Source organism: Etheostoma spectabile, chromosome 15, assembly GCF_008692095.1.
Source record: "Etheostoma spectabile isolate EspeVRDwgs_2016 chromosome 15, UIUC_Espe_1.0, whole genome shotgun sequence".
Classification (NCBI taxonomy): domain Eukaryota; kingdom Metazoa; phylum Chordata; class Actinopteri; order Perciformes; family Percidae; genus Etheostoma; species Etheostoma spectabile.
In genome coordinates this window covers 24659610-24672300 of record NC_045747.1, presented here as the reverse complement: position 1 = coordinate 24672300, position 12691 = coordinate 24659610, and the positions used below count along the sequence as shown (strand labels likewise).

General features: G+C 43.3%; 1 protein-coding gene across 1 annotated transcript in view; it reads right to left on the bottom strand.

Annotated features, from left to right (window-relative positions):
* Positions 1 to 5721: 5721 nt before the first annotated feature.
* The window catches only part of smarca4a (SWI/SNF related BAF chromatin remodeling complex subunit ATPase 4a), a 38159-nt gene continuing 31189 nt past the window's right edge, over positions 5722 to 12691 (bottom strand). Inside the window, 7 exon segments of the mRNA XM_032536536.1 lie at positions 5722 to 6430; positions 7567 to 7706; positions 7798 to 7930; positions 9575 to 9676; positions 10239 to 10344; positions 10771 to 10856; positions 10858 to 11034. Of these exon segments, the coding sequence (XP_032392427.1) occupies positions 6398 to 6430; positions 7567 to 7706; positions 7798 to 7930; positions 9575 to 9676; positions 10239 to 10344; positions 10771 to 10856; positions 10858 to 11034 (777 nt within the window). The 3' untranslated portion in view covers positions 5722 to 6397.

The following is a 12691-nucleotide window of genomic DNA, read 5'->3' as shown; positions in this document are numbered from 1 at the left end:
GACCGAGACAAGTCCGAGTCCAAATACTAGCAAGTCCGAGACAAGTCCGAGACCATAGAAAAACGGTCTTGAGTCCGGACTCGAGTCCAAGACCTCGAGTACTACAGCCCTGCTGTGTACCCAATGTGGCCAGAAAAAAAGAAGATATTCCAAAGACGTGTGTCTTCGTCCTAGTTGAACTGAGGCAATGGACACACACGTCCATTGTCAGCGTCATTCCCCCGTTTCCCATTCATGTCTACGGGAGCAGCCATGCAACCACACGCAGTCACGGAAGGCTTGTATCACGTGGACACGCCGACAGTGTTGTCGTTGCTTAGAATTCCTCATGGGAGCGACAGAAATTACGCACTGTAGCTTTAAATCACTGGAAACCAAATAAGATAATATAAGAAAACCTTTATTTGTCCCACAGTGGGGAAATTGCTCCAACTACATTCAGAGTATTTTCATATTGTGCTATTACTACTTTTACTGGAGTAATTGATGTGGACACGTCTTCCACTGCTGATATTTCCCTCTGAAATGTAGTTATGTACAACGTGTAAGAGAATAAAGATATTTAAGTCAAGTCGAGTACTTCTACCTTGCATTTAATTACAGTATTTGAATAAATACACAGGAGTTACACTACAGACTCATTAATCAACCCCAGAACCATGTCCTGGTCCAGAGCCATGCCCTGGTCCAGAGCCGTGTTTTGGTCCAGAGCCGTGTCCTGGCCCAGAGCCGTGTACTGATCCAGAACCATGTCCTGGGCCAGAGACATGTCCTGGTCCAGAGCCATGTCCTGGTCCAGAACCATGTCCTGGTCCAGAGCCATGTCCTGGGCCAGAACCATGTCCTGGGCCAGAACCATGTCCTGGTCCAGAGCCATGTCCTGGTCCAGAGCTATGTACTGGTCCAGAGCCGTGTACTGGTCCGGAGTCGTGTCCTGGTCCAGAGCCGTGTCCTGGTCCAGAGCCATGTTTTGGTCCAGAGCCGTGTCCTGGCCCAGAGCCGTGTACTGATCCAGAACCATGTCCTGGGCCAGAGACATGTCCTGGTCCAGAACCATGTCCTGGTCCAGAGCCATGTCCTGGGCCAGAGCCATGTACTGGTCCAGAACCATGTCCTGGGCCAGAACCATGTCCTGGTCCAGAGCCATGTCCTGGTCCAGAGCTATGTACTGGTCCAGAGCCGTGTACTGGTCCGGAGTCGTGTCCTGGTCCAGAGCCGTGTCCTGGTCCAGAGCCGTGTTTTTGGTCCAGAGCCGTGTCCTGGTCCAGAGCCACGTACTGGTCCAGAGCTATGTACTGGTCCAGAACCATGTCCTGGTCCAGAGCCGTGTCCTGGTCCAGAGCCATGTACTGGTCCAGAGCCATTTTCTGTCCAATGCTGGCCAACCCCCGTACTCGCTGTACTGCATATTTAAAAAGAAGTGACAAGGTATTTTCAGGCCTCTGGTCAAACCGGGTCCTTTGGTCCCGGGGCCGACTGGGAACCATGAACAAAAGGTTTTCTTAACGGTCCCCGGGGAGGTAACCTCTTCACTTCCCGATTAACTGGATTAACTTGTTATCTGTTTTGAGCAATAACACTTTAAATGGAGCAAAACTCTACTGCTACTAATAAAAAAAACTTTAACTATGTAAATACTGTGCGTATACACACTCCTTAGATTTCTTAATTCATAATTCTACTCTGATATTTCTATAATTCTTCCAACTGTAACAAAGAATTTTTGATTTTGAGATGTTGGCTGATTGCTGGATCCCAAAACACACACACACACACACACACACACACACAGAGACAGAGACAGAGAGAGAGAGAGAGACACACACACACACACACACACACACACACAGACAGAGACAGAGAGACACACACACACACACACACACACACAGACAGAGACAGAGAGAGACACACCACACACACACACACACACACACACATAGACAGAGACAGAGAGAGAGAGAGAGAGACACAGAGACACACACACACACACACACACACACACACACACACACAGACAGAGACAGAGAGACACACACACACACACACACACACACACACACAGACAGACAGAGACAGAGAGACACACACACACACACACACAAACACACACACACACAGACAGAGAGAGAGAGAGAGGAGAAGACACACAGAGAGACATAGACACACACAAACACAACACCCACACACACACACACACACACACACACACACACACACACACACACACGCACACAAACTTTCACCCCAAATTGAGACGATAAAGGTGTATCCCTCTCCAGCATTGATAAATACATATGTGCATTAAGGTTAACTTCTCTCTCTGTGTTTCATTCACCACAAGGTAGAACACCCCCCCCCCCACCACCCCCCTTCCCCCCCCCCCCCCCCACCCCCCCACACACCACACACACACACCCACACATACACACTCCAGCCTGTGGAACCAGATTATGTTTTTTCCAGCGTGCAGCTTCCTTCACAATCAACCACTTCTCCTGGCAAAGTAAACACTGAGTCAGTTGCAACTGATTCTTTTTTATCAGGTTCTTCCAGATGCGGCTGAGCATGTTTTTGGCTTCTGCTCCAGAATAGGGGGCAGGGTGGGGCGGGGAGGGGGGGAGGGGGGGGGGGGGGGGGTCGGCGTTTGTTGGTCAAAGAGACTCTTCTACACAGAGTGTTTCTGCTGCACCATATGAGGAAAATATACAATACCGTTTTTTTAAATAATGTTAACATTTCTTGCAATAACCAAATGGATATTAAAGTACACTTAGTTTTGCTGCTTTAAGTAAACTATAACAAATAGCTTTTAGAATTTAAAACCCAAAGTTAATCATATTTTAACACTTTCATTCAACAAATTAAACATAAAAGGCTCCACTGTAAAAAGGTAACATTTTAAAAGTGCACTTTTCTACTGATATTTTCTTTCAATTAACAAAAGTTAGTGTCTTTTGCGATGTGTTTATTGCGCATGACAATTAAAAAAGCGATTTATCGTGCAGCCCTGGTTTCTAGAGTAGAAAAAGAGGACCAAAATAAAAGGATTTCTGTCTGAAATTACATATTTTAGTGTTCAGTGATCCATCATGCAGTGAAAACGCCACCTCTCAGCACACGGGGACACATTCCTGCACCGCTCTGCTGTGTCATTGTGGCCCGCGGGTAGGGAGTGCTGCTCAGTAATAACCTATTATTGTGGAAGAAGATACATTTGGTTTCATCACCTTGGTTTTTGGAAGAAAAGATGAGATTTGACACAATAGAAATAGGAAGAAACAACAAAATGTTGTGAAGGGAAAGTTGTTGAAAAGTCTCCTGTCCCTGTTGCTTCCATGTGTTTTTGAGGACAGGCTTATTCCAGATTTAGTAAAAGATATTCAGTAACACACGAGGCTCCTGGGTAATCTCTTAGCCGAGTAATACCAACAGGCCTAAAAGAGAGAATATTAATACTGGACACAGCCAATGGATCTTTAAATAATGACAGACACAACTGTACAAACATCCATTCACACAGGGAAAGGTACGGTGGCCAGTAGGGGCCAACGCTCTGCAACTTCAGAAAACACAAATAGATAAAACACAAGCAAAATAAAAACATCATTAATTTGACAACACATGCACAGCTTTTTAGCAAATACGCTGCAAATACACACAACAAAACCACATACACAAATGTGCTGCAAATGCAGAAAAGATGCAAAATGAAGAGCACACGAACCCTAAAAACAAATGCAACAGAAAAACGCTGCGTCCAGTTTACACAGCGGAGGTTAGGTCAGACAGACGGGATATTTTACTTTCCTAATTATTTTTTTTTATGGCTTTTTAATAAGTTGTTCTAATTTTCAGTATATGGGCTTTTAACCCTCATGTTGTCTTCCCATCAAAATTGGAAAAACACTGTTATTGATGCTTTTTATCGATTTTTAAAAACCTTTTCCTATGTTTTTGTCCCTTTTTTCAACACTTTTGATGCTTTTTTTTCAATGTTTGTCACTTTTTTTGACATTTTCAACACTACGTAACATTAACTTATTAACTTTAGTTTTACAGTTGTTTTTGGAATTTATGGTCAATGAACCTCATTTATGGGAAATCATACCTAATGTTTGAGTTAGAAAAGCAGAAATTAGGAATTATTGAGACTAAAATTAAAGGAATGGATGTTGATGATAATCACAGACTGGAATATGTCAACTTTTACTCAATACTATTTCAAAACACTTCAATTTGTTTTACAATGCTAGAAAATTGAATAAGACGCCCCAAAATTAATGAAAATAGAGACTAGTACTAGCCAAAGAGCGTTGTGTGGAATCAATCATGTTATTTGGGGGAATTAAAAAGAACATTGATATAGGACAACCTGCGTTTGACCTGCGTCAACCTGTTTTTCCATTAACGGTACCTGCTCGCCTCGCCCCATCCCATCCTCCTTTCTCCGTTGCGGGTTAGTACCGCCTCATGCGTGAGGCGAGCGTGGCTGGTCATCATGGCGGGAAACTGCCCCCCCCCCTTCCACACAGGAAGGTGTGTTGCTTTTGATTCTCTTTTGCTTTTTTTGTTTCTACTGAACTTGGAGACAGCAAAAAAAAAGAAAGAAAAAAAAGGTGGATAATCTATTTATGGGTAAACACGGCGGTTTGTTCAGAGAGCTCCTGTGATGGTAGGAAGAACAACTTGACCAAACCAAAACTTGAAAGCATGGAAAGATAAATGCCTCCACACATCCCCCTCTTTGGGGTGAGCATGAGCTGATTTAGGGAGGAGAGAGGGATGGAGGAAGAGAGAGAAAGAGGGAAGGAGGATGCAAGGGTGAGACAAACAGAGAGGAAGAGGGAGGGAGGAAGAAAGGGAGGGAGAGGAGAGGAGAGAAGAAGAGAGGAGAGGACAGCGGAGCGGCTTCCAAGGAGAAGCAGGGGAGGGGAAAAAAGAGGAATTATAGCACATGCCATATGTATGTTTTAAAATAAAAACATGGTTTATGAAACCACGGCAATAATTATGAGGCCGTTATAAAAGCTTAGTATTTTATGCAAAATAAGGTACGTATAAAGGCTTTGACCCTTGTGTTGTCCTCCCGCATTTGACATTTTTGTCCCTTTTTCAGACTTTTATGTTTTCACTACCACCACCTTCCTACCGCTAGTTTTACACTACATTTTGGAATTCATGGTCAATAACCCTCTTGAATATAGAATTATACCTAATATTTGAGTTAAAAAAGCAGAAATTATGAATTATTTGGACTAATAGTTAAGATCAGAGGAATGAAAGTGATCAGTTGTATTTGCAGAGCGTTGGAAGGAATCCAATCCAGATTCTGTGGTAATTTGGTTAAAAAGAAACTCATATTTCAGATATAGACATTTTTTTTAAAGGGGTCAGATTTGACCCAAGGACACCAGGAGGGTTAAGTTGCCCTTTACACTTCTATAATCTATAAGATATATGTAGTGGGGGGTCCCTGCTCCCTCGCTCTCTCAGTTAAATGGTCCTTGGCCCCTGATTTTAGCTTAAATAAACAACAAAGACCAGGAATCAAAAGTGACAAATGACTGAAAACTGTTGTAACGGGTGAGAAAATGGTGGTAGCAGGATTTAAAGAATGCAGCTGCATGTTGCCAGCAGGCCATCAAGTGTACAGGTGTGATGAGTGCAGGCAATAAACAGGTCGTGGTGCGTTTGTGGACAAACAAAAGTCTGATCAGATTAATTACGAGATGCCTTTATTGTACTTTTTGGAATCCAGTGACACCGACACGAGAAAATGGTCCTATCCCTCCCCCCCCCCCCCCCCCCCCCTTCACATCCACAGCCTGAGAGGGAGGGGCTGCAGGGTGGGATGTACCGCGATCCCGCTTGTAGTCTTAAATTAAACACAGAGATAATAGCGAAGACACATCCAGGTGCATTTCCACAGACACGCACAACATGCATTCAAAAAACTTCAGGGAACGCAGTGACTCCTGGTTCACATGTACGCTCTGTCTTAAAAGTAAAAAGACGACAAAATGAATACCACTTTTAAAAAAAACAAAAAAAACAGTTAGCTTTCTTTATGGCCCACGATCAGTCTATAAGTCAGGCTCTGTCAATTTTCCACTTAACAGGAGAAAACAAAAAAAGGCAAAGAGACACTACTATTCATACTTGGAAAAATGGTTTAAATATGGAAGTGAATGGGTCATAGCTTTTTTTTTCTCCCCCAATTGGGTTTCAATGAATGGTGTACTTTAATGAGAATACAACGGTCTCACTAAAAACCAGCTCATCTAGGTAAAACTAGGCCTTGTCCACCAACTGTCTCCCTGCTGTATCTAAGTAAAATATATAAAGTCCAGTCCAGGGGCTCAGTGGGCCGTTGGTCCAATCAGGAGGGGTTCCTTCAGTCCTCCTCGCTGCCACTGGCCGAACGCTCCTGGAAACAAAGATGGACTTGTGTACTTATCGAGAAGAGTTATGCAGAGGACCACACCACACACACAGGTTATAGGTGGGGGGGAATTAATCATCGCATCCATGCAGGGACAGACCATAATAGATTAATGCCTACTGATGATTTTCCAGTCACTGTATTTGTTGTTTTTGCCTTTTGTCTGCTGTCTTCATACTCCGCTACATTCAGGAAGAGTCTTTTTAAAGAGCTTATACAATAAAAAGGGGAGTTTATAAATACACTGTGTGTATATCTATCTATCTATCTATCTATCTATCTATCTATCTATCTATCTATCTATCTATCTATCTATCTATCTATCTATCTATCTGACTGCTTGGATTTGTCAATGTGTGGTAGTGCATACACATCAAATTGTAGACAGGATAATTGTAATTGAATTGAATCGTGAGACCAACAAGGTTACAATCATTGTTTTGAATTTCATTTTATTTTGGACTCATGGATTTCATTTTTGTTTAGTTTGAGTTTTTCAGAATAGCTTTCAGTTTTTGCTTTTAGGTTGTTTTATTTTACGCGTGGCCCGGGTCTGACGTCTCAGACGTATGTAGCTGCATATCCACACAGAATACATTACTGGAGATTAACGGTGATGTTTAATGTTTAATTGACCTCGAAGGACACTGGAATCTGTGCAATTTCATACAGCGCAATATTTACAAATTTGTTAATACTTATCTTCTTTCACATAATGTGTCTTCAGAGCTATTTTATATATGTAAACAGTGTCTCTCCAGACTCAGGATTGTGCACCAGGCCCCGCCCCCCCCCCCTTCTCTTTTTTCTCTGCACTACCTACACTTTATATTTCTGACTTTATATTTTTGATATTTTATCTTGTTATCTTACATTTCTTATATTTTTGTGTCAACACCGTAACGGGGTTGCTTCAATTGTGTACAATGACAATAAAGGCTTTCTATTCTATTCTATTCTATGAAAACAATGAAACTCTGCCTTGTAACTGGAGCCCATTCAACGCGGGTGTCACGTCATTCGCAGCTTCGGCTCCCGAGTTCAATGGAACGACATTTAGTTTAGTGCCAGTGTCTCTCTCGGCGGGACCCCCCTTCCCGTGTGCGAGCGTCTCGTCTCACCTCTTCCTGTTCCTCCTCGCTGTCGTCGTCGCTCACCACCGGTTTGGCCCGGGCCCCGCGGCCCCTCCGCCGCTGTCCTTTCCCCCCGCGCTCCCCTTTCTCCTTCCGGCTCAGCTTGATCTTCACCTTCACTGAACGAGCTGTGACAGAGATCCAGAGATCGGGTTTAATATCTGCAGCGGCTGAGGCTCTGCCGTTGGGCGTGAACAACGCCGGGTTCCTGATACTCACACTCAGACTCCGAGCCTTCGTCCAGGTCGTCGTCCTCTTCCTCGCTGTCCTCCCCTTCGCTCTCGTCCTCCTTCTCGATCTTCTGTCTCACGCTGGTGAAGACGGACTGCAGCACAATGGAGTCCTCGTAGATCTGAACGGGTTTACAAAAAGAGATTGATTATAATAATGTCTCTCCTTTGCTCTGAGAAGCATTTTCCAGACGGACGCCCTTTTCTACTTCCGGTGACTTTAAGCTTTTTACAGATTTGCACACGGCAAGAAGCGTAAGGCACAGGTGCATTTAGGACGTGTCCAAATCCACTTTTTCCAGTTTCACGTCGGAAAAAGGGTCCGTGTGCATGGTTCAAAAGGGTTGTACTTAGTGTCTTCCTTAATTCATAGGTGTGTTCTGGGCTTAACATGCAATGAATCAGAGTGTCATCTCCTACTCCCATTAACAGCCAGGCACGTTTGTACCTTGGTGCATTACTATTATGACGGCAGGTTTGCGCCTTCATATTTTTATTTGTAATCTTTTGCATCTGTGTGCTGTTGTGCGTACCCTGCATAGTGTGCATAAGGCCTATTTTACTAATGCACTGTTAAAATAACAATGAAATGCTGCGCTACTGACTTCAGACCAGGTTTTTGTTGGTCAATGGATCACTTTCTGCTGCCACAAGATAGCAATACGCCCAGAATGCACCTGAACACACCTCCCTGTAAGACCTGCACACCCATGGGCGCACGGCTTGGCGCAGGAGCATTTGCTATTTAAACAATGTGAGCGCAGGACGTGAAATTAACAACTGCGTCTGTCTTAAACTAGCAAACACAAAGACAGTTGCGTCTGGCTTTGCATGGCGCCGGGTGCAAGACCGGGCCCCAAGAATGTTTGTTAAACGTCTAAATCACTCAAATATATCCAATGTTGGTGAGCTCATGGTTTAAAGGGTAATTTTAAAGGGTATTTTCATCCTGGACACTATTTTGCATTGGTGTTTAAGTGATTAACGTGAACCAAACTCTTTGATATTTGGTCCAGTAGTTAGCCAGCCCGCTGCAAACCGGGATGCAGGACAAATGTTCTCCTTTAATCTCCGTCCACTAAAAGTTCTGTTTTTGCCGCTGACAGGCTCAGAATATTATTCTAAGTGTCTGACAACATTATGGAAAGCATCCCAACAGAGATAGACCTTAGGGTTTAAGAGTGAGATCCTTCTTGTTTAACCAGAAACAGCCACGAAATTGCTATCGCCAAACTAACCAGACTCCATTTAAATAATCATCACTTTTAGCGTACATACAGCCTGTAATATTTCACATGTAAATGAGCGAATTTAGGGATTATTTCAGACAAACCAGGGTGGTAATCGTTGAACAGTGAAAAGATGAACCACAAAGGCTTTTGATAGTTTTATTTTGTTTCGGTCGACTTTGAATAAAGTGTGTTATACAATGATAAAATGACCATTTACTCAAATGAAGTCTGGTGGGTTGGGAGATGGCAATTTCATGGCAGTTTTAGGTTAGACAAAAAGGATGTTACTCTTTAAGAAAAAGGTCTATCTCTGTAGGGATCCTTTACATAACATTGTAAGACACTTAGAATAATATTCTGAGCCTGTCAGCGGCAGAAACAGAACTTTTAGTGGACGGAAACTGAAGTGAACTGAACAATTGCCCATTAACGTTACATTGCAGCGTGTTTTGCTGCAGTCAGGCTTACACAATCACAAGACACAAAAACATGGGAGAACGGGGTCCGGGTTAAGTTGAGTTACATTTAACTCACCAGAGACCCCTCCAGGTTGAAGGTCTGGGCGTTTTGACACAGCAGCATCACGTCCTTCTCCAGGTCGTTCAGGCTGCGGTACTTATGGCTGCGGATCCTCTCCTGATGGAGGAGGGAACAACGGAAGGCAGCAGTCAGACAAACAGACACTCAGATAGAGGAACTTTATTCATCCCAAGCTGGGAAATTACGAGAGGTGTACAAAAACAATTTTGAATCGCGATTCAAGCTCTACAGATTCAAAATCAATTCAGAGAACTCCAAAAATCTATTCATATTTAAAACATGATTCATGTGATTATTGTATCTTTACTGCAATGTGTGTGTATACACACACACACACACACACACACACACACACACACACACACACACACACACACACACACACACACACACACACACACACACACACACACACACAACGGTACATATACATACTGCATACATATCTTTTTTTGAACAGAGAATCGTTTTTGAATCGAAAATCGATATTGAATCGAATTGTGATCCTAAAAATCGGAATCGGGACATTTTTTTTTTGAATCGTACACCCTTAGAAATTACTCTGTTCTCACACACATCACACCCCCACCCCCACACCCCAAGCTAATGGTGAAAATGTTAACATGCAGAACACATGGGCGTGACTTTTGATCCCTACCTTGATCTTTCTGAAGTCCACTGGCTTGCGGATGAGCTCGTAGTACTCGGGCAGCTCCTTGCGAGAGGGCAGCTGGATGAAGACTTCGCTCAGCTGTCGCCCGTTACTACTGAGACAAGGGCGATGGTTTCTTAGTATCTCCGTTAGTCAATGCGGAATCTAAAATGACTAGGGCTGCAACTGACTCTAACACAATTATTTTCATGGTTGATTATTGTCAGAAAATGGTAAGAAGAAAATGTGGTTTAGGGTTTCTCAAAGTCTAAGGTGAAGTCCTCAAATGTCTCAAAAAAACTCAAAGAACTAGAAAATATTCACATTTAACAAGCTGCAATCAGAGAATCTTAAAGCTACAGTAGCTTCTGTCTCCCCCATGAGGAATTTTCAGGTAATGACAACAACTCATTTAGCAACGGCTTGAATGTAACGGACGTTGATTAATATCCTTTCTTCAGATGATAGTGACAGTCCTACCGAGGTTCTCTCTCTAACATTACCTAGTGAGCTGACAGACATGCGGTACTGTTCTCACCCGTCCTTATACTTGATGACGGCGTCGACGATCTTCTTCATCTTCTTGGTGAGGGACAGAGGGTTGGGGGACAGCTTCTCGGCAGGGCGGGCGGCCGCGTTTCTTCGCCTTCTTCACCTCCTCGTCCTTGTCCCGCCCGCGGCCGCTGCTGGAGCTGGGCGTGGCCGGCCCGCCGTCGTGGTCGCGGTCTCTCTTGCGCTTTCTGGTCGTCTTTTTGTGACGCACTTCCTCCTCGATGTCCTCTAGATTGCCCTCCTCTATGGCCTGTGGCGCGGGGAAATTATCAGTGAGAAAGAAAAATTAACTTCATTACGTGGATTCCCTTCTATCTCATAAAGATGTAAAGTCATTTAAGTCATTCTCACGAACGGGATCCTTTGATGCACGAAAACGTAAGCACAACAATTTGTAGGATAGCCTACGAAAATACGGTGACCGCTAGTCCGTTACATGTAAAGTGAAACGAAGAAGATGACTGTGAGCCGGGTACGTAGCATACTGACATTATGGTTGAAACAGAGGCGTGGCAGCTGAGTTTAACCGACAAAAAGGAGACAGCGGCGACAAGAGATAACTTTAGGCACCAAAACAACTAGCAGGGCTTAAAGTGAAAAAAATCATGAGCCTGAAACTTACTTATGTTACTATATGCACTCGTTAAAGTTTATTTGAAAATTAGTTAAACAGTTTTGAATACATGTTTACTTCTTTACTTCCAACCTTATATTAGATTAAGAGTCAATGTAGATTTTCATGTTGCAATAACATCATACTCCTACATTGAATCATTGTGAAGACAAAACTAGATGTTGTGATGTTACTTTGGCCGGGTCATCATCAAAAAAGCAAAATAGTAAATTCATGATTTGGTCCATGTTGACATTAGTTGCTTCATGTATTCACATTTATTAGAAACTTTGTATAGCTATGGACGTCTAAACTCTTAGAAAAAGGCCGTTATGTTTAAATAACATAATCCTTGCTGATTCCAGATCCGGCACGGTGCCGGAATACTTTAATCCCTGGACTAGTTAAGATTAGAAAAAGAGATTGCTGTTTGGGGGAAACACTGGCTCCCTTTAGTAGCACTGCCGGGACAAACAGCCGTTTCCCTGGAGAAGGCGTCCCCTTAACTTCTTCAGGGACCCAACCTCCGCTCTCCTTCTTGAAACCCGCGACTAGGCCTGCACGATTCGGGGAAAAATATGAATCACAATTTTTTTGCTTAGAATTGAAATCACGATTATCTGCCACGATTTTTTTTTTTTTTTTTACCATAACAAAACAAATTGGCAGTACCAAACATAGATGTTTTTTTGGCATCTATAGCACATCACCAAAAGCCTGTAAACACAGAGAACATATGACAGACAGACATAGAGGCTTCAATGAAGAGAACGGGGAGTGTGCAGCGCTTTAAAACCTATTCTATACAGAAGAAAGTAGCAGCGTTTGTGATGCAGTAGGTTCGTAAAATTAAATGAGAATCAAAGAATCAAATAAAATCAAAGTTATTTAAAAAAGTAGATTGTGAACAGGGTGAATTGAGATCAAGCTTTCATAACGATAAATCGTGCAGGCCTACCCGCGAACTTGTGGCTACGCAAATCTTACAGCGGCTGCCAACGTGGTGCATTCGTTATTAAATACGTGGAATACTAGTGGATTACTTTTTGTTGCAGGCATGTACAAAGGGATCATTAGTCCCATATACACCAGCACGCACCTCGAGATCCTCGGGCAGAGGTCTGCTATCTGTTCCAGAGTCTCGACTGAAAACTAAAGGGGACAGGGGGTTTGGTGTCAGGACCCCCAGGGCTCTGGACCAGCCTTCCCGAGGAAATCAGGTCAGCTGAGTCAGGGAACTCTTCTAAGTTGCTTCTTAAAACAGACTTTTATATGAGAGCTTTTCCCGATCTTG